Source organism: Saccopteryx bilineata, chromosome 5 (assembly GCF_036850765.1).
Source record: "Saccopteryx bilineata isolate mSacBil1 chromosome 5, mSacBil1_pri_phased_curated, whole genome shotgun sequence".
Classification (NCBI taxonomy): Eukaryota; Metazoa; Chordata; class Mammalia; order Chiroptera; family Emballonuridae; genus Saccopteryx; species Saccopteryx bilineata.
The window spans coordinates 33,906,741-33,921,644 of record NC_089494.1 but is presented as its reverse complement, the minus strand read 5'-3'; the positions used below and the strand labels follow the sequence as shown (position 1 = coordinate 33,921,644).

General features: G+C 41.0%; 2 protein-coding genes across 4 annotated transcripts in view; one reads left to right on the top strand and one right to left on the bottom strand.

The window, feature by feature from the left end:
* Positions 1–12,638, top strand: part of CASP8 (caspase 8) — a 31,783-nt gene extending 19,145 nt beyond the window's left edge. For all 3 annotated transcript variants that reach the window (XM_066281019.1, XM_066281018.1, XM_066281016.1), the window contains 4 exons: positions 635–744; positions 3,426–3,567; positions 8,227–8,728; positions 9,940–12,638. In XM_066281019.1, coding sequence (XP_066137116.1) covers positions 635–744; positions 3,426–3,567; positions 8,227–8,728; positions 9,940–10,075 — 890 coding nt within the window. In that variant the 3' untranslated portion in view covers positions 10,076–12,638. The remainder of the gene's footprint in view (positions 1–634; positions 745–3,425; positions 3,568–8,226; positions 8,729–9,939) is intronic.
* A 909-nt stretch (positions 12,639–13,547) lies between these two features.
* FLACC1 (flagellum associated containing coiled-coil domains 1) overlaps positions 13,548–14,904 on the bottom strand; it is a 28,667-nt gene continuing 27,310 nt past the window's right edge. Inside the window, exons 13-15 of the mRNA XM_066281063.1 lie at positions 14,571–14,664; positions 14,351–14,456; positions 13,548–13,671 (exon numbers count right to left, since the gene is read on the bottom strand). Coding sequence (XP_066137160.1) covers positions 13,548–13,671; positions 14,351–14,456; positions 14,571–14,664 — 324 coding nt within the window. The remainder of the gene's footprint in view (positions 13,672–14,350; positions 14,457–14,570; positions 14,665–14,904) is intronic.

Below are 14,904 nucleotides of genomic sequence, written 5' to 3'. Positions count from 1 at the left end.
AAAGCAGCTTACATAGTGAGAAAGCAGGGACTGTTTATTCTTCACAGTGATTAGTTATAATGTTAGAATTTTCTTAAATGATAGGGGACGCTCAGTGGTTACCTCATATCAACCTTGGAAAAAACTTCAAGTTTTGCCCATGATTTTCAGAGGCATAAGCAAGGTCAAATTAGTCTTGCAAAATAAGCTAAATTAAGCTTTGCTCATATGATTATATTGTTTTTGTCTGCTCAGGGAGTTTTTTTTAAATTTTAATATCTTGAATTTTCAAGTGATAATAACTGGAGATGTTTTCAAGACCCATTTAGCTAATTTACTCTTTGATATCCTCACTGCTTCCTCTCTACAACCTTCTACCATCCATACCCACATCTTAATGGGCCTGCCACCTAATATTAGGATGAGGGTTGGGTGGCTACGTGTTATCACCTTCTCTACACAATGAAAGGTGTGCAGCCTATGGCCCGCAAGTTTGAAATAGATATAGAGTTAGTCAGTAGCAACAATTTTACTTCTTCTGTGGACTGCAAGGATATTATGTTCTGTGAATTTTCTTTTTAAAGGGGACTTTGTGTTGTCCTAAATTCTACATGTTTCTTTACTAAAACACCTTCTCTGCCATATCTCATTCCAGATGTGTCTCAGTTGCCCATAGATGAGGGATTACGTACGATGCTGTCAATATCGGACTATCCAAGAGAACAGGACAGTGAACCACAAGAACAGGACAACGAGTCACAACAAGTATGAGGAAACCCCTCATCATTTCTTTTCTCTACATTGCAAATCCTAGTTATTGTATTCCTTAGCCTTTTTAGCTTCCAAATAAGCTAGTAAGGGGAAACTTAGTGACTATTTTAAGAACTATAGAAAAAATTCACAGAAGGACAAGTCTGAAGTGTGACTTTTAATTTTTAAAAAAAATGTAATCTCTTGGGTTTCTTATGTGTTAACTTTTTATTTTTAAACCAAAGACAAAAGACATTGTAACAGTTGGAGGGCAGAGGGCTGAGAAGTCTCCTTCCTAACCTTCTCTCAGCAGCTGCTTCAGCCTGAATGGGAGAGGGCTTTGGGGGGAAGAGTGCAGCAGAACGGGAAAGAGCAAAGCCTTTTCTTCTAGCTTAACATTTCAAAACTGCTTCTCCTTTGTGATTAGTATAGTAGGAAATGCTCATAATCTGCCATCTCTGCGTTCTCACCTCAGTGTGCTGGTACAGGAACTGCCTTTTTAGACATTATCACTTCCGTTTATGTAACCTTCAGCAGTTCACCAAACACGTTCTGACTCATTAGCCCAGGGGTCCCCAAACTTTTTACACAGGGGGCCAGTTCTCTGCCCCTCAGACCATTGAAGGGCCGGACTATAAAAAAAAACTATGAACAAATCCCTATGCACACTGCACATATCTTATTTTAAAGTAAAAAAACAAAACGGGAACAAATACAATATTTAAAATAAATAACAAGTAAATTTAAATCAACAAACTGACCAGTATTTCAATGGGAACTATGGTCCTGCTTTTGGCTAATGAGACGGTCAATGTCCAGTTCCATATTTGTCACTGCTAGCCCTAACAAGTGATGGGACGCGCTTCCAGAGCCGTGATGCATACGTCTCATGTCACCGGAAGTAGTACTTACTGTACGTGAGCGACACCGTACTTTACTCCTCTCACTGACCACCAATGAAAGAGGTGCCCCTTCCGGAAGTGTGGCGGGCCGGATAAATGGTCTCAGGGGGCCGCATGTGGCCCGTGGGCCATAGTTTGGGGACCCCTGCATTAGCCCATTCACTCCTCGCTGTGGCAGGAGGCAGAGGAAACCCTGAACGTTTTGAGTCCTGCAAGAGGCTTGAATTTAAATTTGAAACAATTTCCTACTGGGCTACTGAGCAAATTACCAGACCTCTCTGTCGGAAAATCAAGGAATAACCAAAGTCATGTAGCACTTTACAGAGTAAAGCACTCTACAAGTGAGTGAAAGAGAGATTAGGTCCCTGTCCAGGTAGCTCAGTTGGTTAGAGCATTATCCAGGTACGCCAAGGTTGTAAGTTTGATCCCTGGTCAAGATATATATTAATATAAGAATCAATCATTGAATGCATAAACAAGTGGAACAATAAATCAGTGTTTCTTTTGCTCTTCTTCCCTCTCTCTCTAAAATCAATCAATAAATAGATATTAGGTGACTTGCTCAAAGTTTTAAGGTGAAATGTTGGGCCCCCCTCCTCCAACCCTTTCCTTTATTTGGAGAAACTGTATGGATTTCCCAATAAATGCTGAATGTTTCAGCGTTGGGAAAATCAGGACAGCCTAGGGCCACTTCTAACTGACAATGTCAGGTACTAGCGTCTGGACACTGTCACCTGCAGCATAGCCAGGACGTGCCTGACCAGCACATCTCTTGCCTCTAGTCGCTTTAGTCCTGAGAGCCAGATTAATCCATCATCTTTAAAAGTCCTGGGACAGTCTGTCACGTGTGAAGGGCAAGCCCTCAGCTGTTAGCCCAGAAACATGGATGAGTGGAGTAGATAGCCAAGGAAGTCACAAGGTCACGGAAGGGCAACCCAAAGATGTCCCTAAGACATTCACTCATTGATTAGCAACTCCTGATAGAGCTCTCCTAAATCAATAAATGCTCATTCCTGACACAGATGCCATATGCCTTGAGCAGAAATGAGAAAAAATAATACATTATAATGACAACATTAATAATAGTGCAGAGTACTCAGGAGACCCAGGTTGGGACATTGACTTTAAACACTGAAGGTAAGGTTGAAGTCTGGGGATGCCGTGTGAGGAGAAGGGGGGAGAGACCAGCTAGTGTCTGGGGATCCCGTGTGAGGAGAAGGGGGAGAAACCAGCTAGTGTCTGGGGATCCCGTGTGAGGAGAAGGGGGAGAGACCAGCTAGTGTCTGGGGATCCCGTGTGAGGAGAAGGGGGAGAGACCAGCTAGTGTCTGGGGATCCCGTGTGAGGAGAAGGGGGAGAGACCAGCTAGTGTCTGGGGATCCCGTGTGAGGAGAAGGGGTGAAACCAGCTAGTGTCTGGGGATCCCGTGTGAGGAGAAGGGGGAGAGACCAGCTAGTGTCTGGGGATCCCGTGTGAGGAGAAGGGGGAGAGACCAGCTAGTGTCTGGGGACCCCGTGTGAGGAGAAGGGGGAGAGACCAGCTAGTGTCTGGGGACCCCGTGTGAGGAGAAGGGGTGAAACCAGCTAGTGTCTGGGGATGCCGTGTGAGGAGAAGGGGGAGAGACCAGCTAGTTCGTTAGGGGAACAATGTCATGTTGGATTGAAGCCATGGAACAAGCACTTGCAGTGCACTCTGGCTTAGGGGACAGCCTCACCTTGTACCAAGGAGTTGTTTGTTCACACCTCAAGTGTTTGATCCCCAGAGTTAGTTCCTGCGTTGCATTTTTGTTTTTCAGACGTTGGACAATGTTTACCGAATGAAAAGCAAGCCTCGTGGTTACTGTGTGATCATTAACAATTATGATTTTAGCGTAGCACGGGAGAACGTGCCCAAACTTTGCAATATGAAGGATAGGAGTGGAACAGACTTGGATGCAGGTATAGTAGAACCCAAAAGAGAAGTAAACTATTTCTAATACTTAATGTTTTTTTCAAAAGGGGAGAACAAAACCTCTACCGACAGGGCTGCGTGTTTTAAGAAAAGGAAGATAACCACATTTTCTCGTGGAGGTGAAGAAATAGTTTTATATATTTGTTAATTGCTTTCCTTTTAAAAGTAAATTTAAAAAATTAAAGCAATGTATACATAAAAATAAACTATTAAATCTTACTAAAAGGCTTATACTGAAAAGCAGCAATAAGCTTTGCTTTCAATTCAACTAAATGAATAGTGCTTCTGTAGACTGTGTTAGGTATTACGATGTGTGAAAACATTGCCTTGGTGTCAAGGCCATTTATAGAACTTACATTTATAATAGAGTGCAGCAGGCGTGACCTGTGATGGCTCAGTGGATAAAAGCGTCGACCTGGAAACGCTGAGGTCGCTGGTTCGAAGCCCTGGGCTTGCCTGGTCAAGGCACATATAGGAGTTGATGCTTCCTGCTCCTCCCTCCCCCTTCTCTCTCTCCTCTCTCAAAATTAAATAATAATAATAATAATAATAATAATAATAATAATAGAATGCAGCAGAAATTGTGAGTCCTCAACAGAAATAGCATTTTTAAACGTTATACTGGACAGAAATTTTTTTCGCTCAGCCTATCTGAACAAAGATTGAGAATTTACAAGTTAAATGAAAATATAATTTGCAGCATGTGAACATAGAAATAGCTACAACTAAAAGTAATAACTGCAATATTACAACCCAACAATTTTGATATCAAGAATTTTTATTTGATCAAATAATTTTTGAAAGTTTTTTGTGGGTGATCATTTCAGGTTATGACTTATTTTTTTAAGTGGAGTAAAGTTTAGAAAAGTAAGGTAGGCTGACTTTAATCATCAAGACTGTTGAAAGTCTCTGTTAACATTTGGTTATTCAAGCAAATCTATTCTATGATTTTAAAAAGCTGCAAAGCTAGTCTGACCAGGTGCTGGCACAGTGGATAGAGCGTCAGCCTAGGAAACTGAGGACCCAGGTTCAAAACGCTGAGGTTGCTGGCTTAAGATTGGGCTCACTTGCCTGACCAGGTGGTGGCACAGTGGATAGAGGGTCGGACTGGGATGCGGAGGACCCAGATTCGAGACCCCGAGGTCACCAGCTTGAGTGCGGGCTCATCTGGTTTGAGCAAAGCTCACCAGCTTGGACCCAAGGTCGCTGGCTCGAGCAAAGGGTTACTTGGTCTGCTGAAGGCTCACAGTCAAGGCACATATGAGAAAGCAATCAATGAATAACTAAGGTGTCGCAACAAAAAACTAATGATTGATGCTTCTCATCTCTCTCCGTTCCTGTCACTGTAAAAAAAGATTGGGCTTACCAGCTTGAGCACAGGTTTGCCAGCTTGAGTGTGGAATCATAGACATGACCCCATGGTCGCTGGCTTGAAGCCCAAGGTTGCTGGTTTGAGCCCAAGGTCATTGGCTTGAGCAAGGGGTCACTGGCTCAGCTGTAGCCCCCTGGTTAAGGCACATATGAGAAAGCAATCAATGAATAACTAAAGTGCCACAACTACAATTTGATGCTTCTCATCTCTCTTTTTCCTGACTGACCCTGTCTGTCTCACTAAAAAAAAAAAAAAAAAAAAAAAAAAAAAAAAAAAAAAATCATTCATTATCACACATCTTTGTACTGAAGAAAAGATTTCAGGCCTTTGATTTCCATTCACTTACTAGCATTTTTATTCAAATAATACTTGATTATATTTCTGGCATTTTATCAAATGGTACAAACTTGCAGTTATGTAGATTGAATAGAGATCTAATGTACAACTTGATGACTACAGTTAATAATATGTATTGAATACTAGAAATATACTAGGAATATATTTCAGGTGTTCTCATCACATATACATACACATGGTAACAATGTGTGAGAATATGTTATTGGCTTGTTTATTGGAATCATTTTATTATGTATATCATCATGTTGTACTTCTTAAATATAAACAATTTTAATTTTTTTAAAAAAGGAATCAGACAGGCAGCCAAGACATTGAAAGATTTTGACTATAGATGTATGAATATATTTGGAGGGGGGGCGGCAAATAACATTAAGCACATAGAAAACAGCAATAAAAAAAAGTGTGATTACTAATTCCAGGAAAGACAAAACTTTAATAAAAAAGCATAATTAGCCTGAGCAGGCTGTGGTGCAGTGGATAGAGCGTCGGACTGGGATGCGGAGGACCCAGGTTCAAGACCCCGAGGTAGCCAGCTTGAGCTCATCTGATTTGAGCAAAAGCTCACCAGCTTCAACCCAAGGTCACTGGCTCAAGCAAGGGGTTACTCAGTCTGCTGAAGACCCACGGTCAAGGCACGTATGAGAGAGCAGTCAATGAACAACTTAGGTGTTGCAACGAGCAACGAAAAACTAATGATTGATGGTTCTCATCTCTCCATTCCTGTCTGTCTGTTCCTGTCTATCCCTCTCTCTGACTCTCTTTCTGTCTCTGTAAAAAAAAAAAATAAAAAAATAAAATAAAAGAAGCATAATTAAATAACATTATGTTTAAATAGTACTAGGAATACAAACATTACTGATGATTCAACTAAAAATTGTAAATAATAGTATAAAAGCACCAAAGACTCATCACCCATAGTAAGAATTCAATACAAAAGTTAAAAAGTAATCAATGAATAAATAGCAATGTACCTACTAAATTTATTATAAAATGGAATAACAAAAAATAAAATAGTTAAAAGTTGAAAGTGGTTGCCTTCATGGAATATGGCTGGTTAATTAGGAGGGGTAGAAAGGGAATAGCCATTTTGTAATAGGTCTTTCAGTTCTACTGGAGTTTTTAAACATTCATATATTGTATTTTGATAATTTTGAGAGGCTTGGGAATAAAATAAGTACAGATCTTTTGTTCAATTTGGGGGGGTTATTTTCTGATTATGTAAGTAACACAATTAGTTTTTAAGTTGGTTTGATAGTACACCTAAATAATAGTTTATTTATCTTATAGACTAGTTGAGATAAGACAACAGGCCAATAATAGTATTCACCTTTTTTTTTAAGTGAGAAGAGGAGAGAGAGAGAGAGAGAGAGAGAGACAGACTCCCGCATGTGCCCCAAAGGTGGTCCAGTGGCAACCCGTCTGGGAACAATGCTCAAATCAACCATGCTATTTTTAGTGCCTGAGGCTGATGCTTGGAACAACTGTGGTATCCTCAGCACCCCATGCCAACTGAACAAATCAAGCCACTAGCTGCAGGAGGGGAAGAGGGAAAGAAGGGAGAGAGGGATGATGAGAAAAGCAGATGGTTACTTCTCCTGTGTGCCCTGACTGGAAATTGAACCCAGGATGTCCATACACCAGGCCGACACTCTGTCCACTGACCAAACTGGCCAGGGCCTCTCCTTTTTTTATTTGCCTCAGACATTTTTTCAGCTGGTAGAAGACAATATTAGAAGCTTATGGAATCCAGCCACTAATATAGAAATTCTTGTTTTTAAGTTCTGGTTCAAATTCTTATCTGATCAATGTTCTCTTTAGCTATGGTCTGTGGTCTGGTATTATTGTGGTGTAATATGACTTTTTTTTTTTTTTGCTTTGAGAGAGAGAAAGAGAGAAAGGGAAAGAAAGAGAGGAAGGAGAGTGAGAGGCACTGTAAAGCCAGAAGCCATGGCCAGAGCCACTATCACAGCAGCCTTCTGGCCCATGCAGGTTCGCATTGGATTCGGACAGTCGGTAAAGAAACCATGGAGCCAAAAACTGGTGGGCCATAGTCTTTAATCTAGCTTGCACCTGGCGGGCAAGTAAAAATACACACTGGGCTCCAAAACCCAGTCACATTCAGTGCTCACAAAGCTACTGATTTATCCGAGTTTCCTAGAATCAAAGGTTTCTAGCTCAACAGCCTTATTCTCCTCAGTTCCCCATTTCCTTCCTTATCCCAGATACAAACTCTGTACAAACTGGCATCTCACTCAGTACTCCGCCATCTTGGCTGCTTTTCCTGGCCTTCTCCACGTGGCCTCCTCCCGCTGCTGGCTCTATTCTCTCTGCTCTCTCATGCTAACCTCAGGAACCAAGCGCCCAAGCTCCCACTTCGTCCCCATTTTATAGTGTAGCAATCCAAACTCTTAATCCAATATACAAAACAGGGAAGTCTCTAATACAAAGTCACTTATCTGAGGCATGATTGGATTGTACCGCCCTACATCAAAAAGGGTAGGAAAGGCTTAATCCCAAAACCAAGCCCCAGGCTACAAGGATTCTCCCTGCCTTTAGCCCACCCCAACACACATTAATATCACCTGGGCAATGGCCTCTTTAACAAAGTGAGCATAATACATTTTATCTGCCCAACAGGCACCAACTCATAGTTGCTTCATTGATTGCTTCTTGTACATGCCTTAACCAGGGGGTGCAATCCAAGCCAACAACATTGGGCTTCAAGCCTGCGACCTTTGGGCTCAAGCTAGCAACCTTAGGATCATGTTAATGATCCCTCACTCAAGCCAGCGACCCAATGCTCAAGTTGGAGACCCTCAGGTTTTGAACTGGGAACCTCAGTGTTCTAGGTCAACACTCTATCCACTGCACCACCACCGGTTAGGTGTAATATGACATTTTGTATTTCATTTTTCAGATGCTTTGCGCAAGACCTTTAGCGAACTTCATTTTGAGGTAGTGCACTACAAAGACCGCACAGCACAGGAAATCTGTGAGATTTTGAAAGACTACCAAAGGAAAGACCACCATGACAAAGACTGCTTCATCTGCTGCATCCTCTCCCATGGAGACAAAGGCACAATCTATGGCTCCGATGGGCAAGAAATCCTCATCTATGAACTGACCTCTTACTTCACTGGTTTGAAGTGCCTGTCCCTTGTAGGCAAACCTAAAATCTTTTTCATTCAGGCTTGTCAAGGGGATAACTACCAGAGAGGTATAGCTGTAGAGACTGACTCAGACGAGAAGGAAACCTATTTAGGAATGGATTCATCATCTCAGAAGAAATATATCCCAGATGAGGCTGACTTTCTGCTGGGGATGGCGACTGTGAATAACTGTGTTTCTTACCGAAATCCTACGGAGGGAACCTGGTATATCCAGTCACTTTGCCAGAGACTGAAAGAAAGATGTCCTAGGTAAGTCTTGCCTACCCAACCCTTGATTAATCTACAAATGTCTAGCTGTGGGTCGCATAGCTATACTTTCCAGGTCAGTTGCAAAGTGGGAGAGAGGACAAGTCGTAACATCTTTAGTTCACACTAGAAAAAAATGAGATACTTAGTGAGCAGTTTCTTTTTTTAGCACCTCAAAGGACAATCAGGTTATCATATTGCTAGGAAGGATGGTGAAGTCATATAGTTCAGCTCTGTATTTAGGCAGAAACATCACTGCGCCAACTCAACTAGAAAACTTCCAAGTTTTCCAAAAAGGCAGTAACCCCTTTCCATGTTTAACATCTTCCAACCCTGTCAAAACTTCTATACTAGTTAACCAACCTCACACCGGCTGGTGTATTATGAGAGATAAATACCAAAGAGTAGAAACCCTTTATAGTTTTACTCGTTTGGCCTGATTTGAAGCCATAAAATGTAGGAAAATATTCTTTTCTCATTTAAATACCTTACGTACTCTTTAGTTAAATTATGGTTTTATGTCACAGTTCACCCAAAGGCACACAGAAGTGAGAGGTGGATAGGAAGGAATCTTCTGCAGGTTCCTTCCAGTTCTATATCATTATGTTTTAAGTGTATGAAGAGAGAGCTTTTTCTATGGAAGATAGTGAACCATAACATCAACACAATGTTTTTATTTTGTGATTAAGACCATGAATTCTGCAAGGTTCTGGGTCTATTTGCAGAGGTGGATAAACAGTTTGCCCAATTAAACTGATTAGAGAGGCTGGTGAGAATGGGGTGAGGTGACTGCAGAAGACATTCAATTTTCACTTGCCTGAAGTTCAGTAGCATCATAGATGAACTCACAGAAGCAATGTCAATTTGAGGCAGAGGAAATCGGGGGGCATTGAGGTGATTATGGGGGCAGGTAACACAGTATATGGAGTAGAGTGAGGTATAAACAGATTGGGAGGGGGAGAAACCAAATCTGATGTTCACACTGAGGTTTCGGACGGACTAGAGAGATCTTGAGTAAACCTAAGATAAAGTGCTAAGTTCTGAAACAACTCCTTGACCTGAAAAGCTGTGGTAAGTGTTGGTTTAGCAACTTACTATTTCAAATGCCTGATATTTTGATAGAAATAAGTTACTACCATAAGCACAGCAGGTGAAAGGGTTTACCAGCTGTTTCTCCTTCAAAGATGGTCACAGTGTTATATTATGTTTTTCAGGGGTGATGATATTCTCACCATCCTGACTGAGGTAAACTTTGAAGTGAGCAGTAAGGATGACAAGAAAAACCTGGGAAAGCAGATGCCACAGCCTACTTTCACTCTGAGGAAAAAACTCGTCTTCCCTCTTGATTGATATGTAACACTATGCTTAATTTGTTAATAAGATGCTGCTATTCTACTTTCCGTTTGATGGCAGGAAAGGGAGAGAATGGAATCAATTGAAATTGATTGCTTATAGAAATTCAAGTCCTTTTAATTTGATAAAAAGTTTTTTAAAACACCACAGTAAATAAACAAGGCATAGTAAATTTAAAAGAAATGTAACATCATAATGGTTTGAAAACAGTGGCAGAATGCACTTCACATATCTCTCATCTGCTTTCAACCCATAATTATTTAATTTCCTTCAAATTGTTAAGAATTGTGTCTGATTTGGTTTTGTACTTTCAGTCTCTCTCCCTGTCATCTTCTACACTAATCTCCAATGCTTTGTTTGCTTTACTATTTCTAGTAATGCTATTATTAACTTCATGGATGTAAGAAATTAACAGGAGAAAAAAATCAACTTTCATACATACACAACAAGTTCATAGAAACATGAGACTCAAAGAAATGACCAAATCATGCAAATTATATACCTTTTAGAAACAGTAACAAAACATTTGTGAAAAACTTACAAACCAAAAATGGTTAGTAAATTAGTAAGGAAATAGTAAGTTTTGCTTACACAGCCTTCTTGTCCCTGAATTTCCTAGCTCTGGTATTAAGTGTGCCTTCTCTCCTCTTTGTACAGGGAGGGTGCCTTCCACATGGGAGAATTATTTCTAGGACTCAGGGGAATAAAACATGGTCAGACTGTCTATCTTGTGCTGGCTCAAATAACCTTAGTTCAAAATAATTCATATGCCTTGTACCCTATAACAAGTTTCTTTAAAATACAAATTGGAATATGTTATTTCTTACATCTTATTGCTTACATATATAGTATCTGTATATGTTTGATTTGCTTTTTTTTCTAGCAATGCTATGCTTCTTTCATGCTTTTAAATGTATAATTTCTTTATATACAGTGTATTCATAAAGTCATGGTGCACTTTTTTTTTTTTTTTTTGGTATTTTTTTGAAGTTAGAAACGGGGAGGCAGTCAGACAGACTCCTGCATGCACCCGACCGGGATCCACCCGGCATGCCCACCAGGGGACAATGCTCTGCCCATCTGGGGCATTGCTCTGTTGCAACCACAGCCATTCTAGTGCCTGAGGCAGAGGCCAGAGAGCCATCCTCAGCACCCGGGCCAACTTTGTTCCAATGGAGCTTTGGCTGCGGGAGGGGAAGAGAGAGACAGACAGTAAGGAGAGTGGGAGGGGTGGAGAAGCAGATGGGCACTTCTCCTGTGTGCCCTGGCCGGGAATTGAACCCGGGACTCCTGCACGCCAGGCCAACGCTCTACCACTGAGCCAACCGGCCAGGGCCCATGGCGCATTTTTGACTGGTCACAGGAAAGCAACAAAAGATGATAGAAATATGAAATCTGCACAAAATAAAAGGAAAACCCTCCCAGTTTCTGTAGGATGATGTGGCAGCATGTGTGCATGCGCAGATGATGACGTAACACCATATATACAGCAGAGCAGCCCACGGCCATGCCAGTCGAGATGTGGACGGTACAGAGGAAAGTTCAGTGTGTTCTGTGGTTCACTAAATTCAAATCCGTGACCAAAGTGCAACGTGAATATCGGCGCTTTTATAACGAAGCGCCACCACATAGGAATAACATACTCGGTGGGATAAGCAATTGAAGGAAACCGGCAGTTTGGTGGAGACACCCTGTTCTGGTAGGCCATCAGTCAGTGATGAGTCTGTAGAGCAGGGGTCCCCAAACTATGGCCCCCGGCCACATGCGGCTCCCTGAGGCCATTTATCCGGCCCGCTGCACTTCCGGAAGGAGCACCTCTTTCATTGGTGGTGAGAGTGGCAACGCAAAGCGTGGCGTCGCTCACATACAGTACTACTTCCGGCGACGTAGGATGCAGGCATCAGGGCTCCGGAAGCACATCATATCACTTGTTACGGCTAGTAGTGACAAATATGGAACCGGACATTGACGATCTCATTTAGCCAAAAGCAGGTCCATAATTCCCATTGAAATACTGGTCAGTTTGTTGATTTAAATTTACTTGTTCTGTATTTTAAATATTATATTTGTTCCCATTTTGTTTTTTTACTTTAAAATAAGATATGTGCAGTGTGCATAGGAATTTGTTCATAGCTTTTTTTATAGTCCGGCCCTCCAACAGTCTGAAGGACAGTGAACTGGCCCCCTGTGTAAAAAGTTTGGGGACCCCTGCTGTAGGGGCTATACGGGATAGCTACCTAAGGAGCCCTAAAAAATCTGTGTGTGAGCCCACATCGAACTGCACTGAATAGGTATGAAACTGGGAGAGTTTTCCTTTTATTTGGTGCAGATTTCACATTTCTATCGTCTTTTGTTGCTTTCCTGTGACCGGTCAAAAGTGCACCATGACTTTATGGACACACTGTATTTGTTTACTTAAAATATTTAGGAATTATTTTATTTTTTAAAAGCTAAATTAAAAAACAGTTTTTCAAAAATATTTCTAATAAAATAAAATTTAATCTTATTTGTTCAATAAAATTTAATTATGAAATCAAATTTAATAAAATTTGTTCTGAGAGATTGTTTTGCTTGTTTTGTTTTTTGCCAATGGCATCTCACAGGTGGAAAATGTTTGGATCACAGATATGTTTTACTTGAACCTCCAAATGTTGGGTACACGGTTGTATTTTTTTTTAATCGTTGTTCCTACTTAAAAATTGGGAAATGTCACATAAAAACCAGAATATCTTCTTTTGAAAAAAGCAGACTATTTGACCACATTGACCCCATGCTCCTGTATGGCAACAATGGAATGGGTTCTCTCACTGCCTCCGCACCGCAATCCCCTCTCCTGAAGCTGCTGCCGATTACCTATCAGTGTGTTTGTGGGGTTGTTTTTTCTTATGTCCAGCCCACTTCACTTATTTATGTTGCCTGCCCATTGGGAATTTGAATTCTAGCAACGGTTTAGAGAAGGTGGCAAGAACTGGCAGAAACTCCTCCTAAATCATAGGTTAGGAAATATGACTGAGAGGTGGGAGAGTGGGGACACATGTAACAAAGAAAGGTTTTTGGAATCAAACCAATACATTCTTTTTTTTTCTAGCTAAATACACCAGGGGACAAAAGGTACAATCCAAAGTATAGTCAACATTTAATAGGAAGAAAGTTTCCAGATCAGTGTCTTCATAATGAAACACGTACAGGTAGAAGAGAAAGTAGTATGTCCAGAGGCAGCTCAGCTCCAGGTGCAGAGAACATCACTTTTCAATGAAGAGTTATGAAAAAATCTGTCTAATTGAGATGAGAATTCAAACATTCCCAACCACTCAGAAGAAAGCAAACTGTGAAAAAACCAAAGCAGAATCAAGGTAACCCAAAATCCAAACTCATCACAGGCATTTCTCAAGAAAACCTTACAAGAGTTCTCCAGGCTTACAGAGATGCTGTTCCTACTACTTCTGATGACGAACAACAATTTTTCTGCTCATAATTCTTGTCTTTTGTTGCTACCATCTTCTGAAGTCTCAGAATTTTCCTCATAAATAGTAAAACAGGTTGATCTTGATCTACCCACATAAATTTCTTCATTCTTGGTAATTATCTTTTGCCTATGAAGAAAAAGAAGATATACCAGTACAGACCCAAAGGGGAGAGAGGGGTTTAGGATATCCAGACAAAGAAAAATGTGGTTTCGTTCTTTTACTGGGGGCAGTCTCACTTATTACTTGCAGTGGTTTGGAATTTAATGAGATATGATATTTGGGTGACCAAAATGCGTCCACATAAAGAATTTTCTACTAAACCAACACAATGAATATTTCCCTTTAGTAAATTATTGACCGAAATTTATTTCAATGATTTAAGGTGTATCTTCAGGTAACAGTAAAATTTCTGACCTGAAGTTGATTTCCACAGGGACCAAATGCAGCTGCATCTAAGGGTAAACCCGTAAACATTCATGGGAGATGGATTTAAAAATAATCTTTAGTCACAAACATGAATACGCTTAGAGAGTCTCAGATAAATCTCATGTGTCATTTTGCATAAAACCTAAGACATAATAGGTAAGGGAGAGGAGTCTAGACACATTCCCAGCACTACCTCAAATGAACTGTTTAACCATAGCAGATAAATACTGTGGCAAGCCTAGTGAATTTCTTCCTCCTTAAAGTGTCTGTGCCTTGGCGTCATTAGGGGATACCTGGGTTCATCTTTACCTGTTCCCCAGAAAAACCTCACCCAAATTCCCAAAGTTAAGTCAGCCATTTTTCTGTGCATCATTCACACCTCAGTTGACTGTTTTCTTCTGTCAGCTGCTGCATGGCGTATTTAAAACTCTCTTCGGATTTGGCAAGCTTGGTCTGGAGTGTTTTCTCCAGATTTCCCACCATAGCTCTCTGAAAAACATGGAAATTTAATAGCTACCTTTCCTGAACTTGAGCTAAATGACAGAGCTGCACAGAGTCCTGGGATCCTACCCCAAATCCATGCCCACTCCAGCCAGGACTCACCTCTCTCTTGAGTTCCATCTGGGTTTGGAAGAGGGTTGAGTTAAGTGATTCTAGAATCACAGCTTGTGCACGTAGCTCTTCCTCTAGGATCTGTGTAAGAAGAAATTGTTTCAGGACATCATGATAATATCTACCCATTTATTCTCTTCTCTCAGTACTTGGATTAGAATGTGAAGCATCAACTTTAGCTACTCCCTCTCCTGCACCATTTAGACACCATGCCCTGTGAATTCTCCCTACTCTATGTCTCATCCATCTACACCCTCCTCTAAAATCTCACTGTCAGTGCCCCAGAGCCAGCTCTCACCAGAGCATGCATATGTTATCACA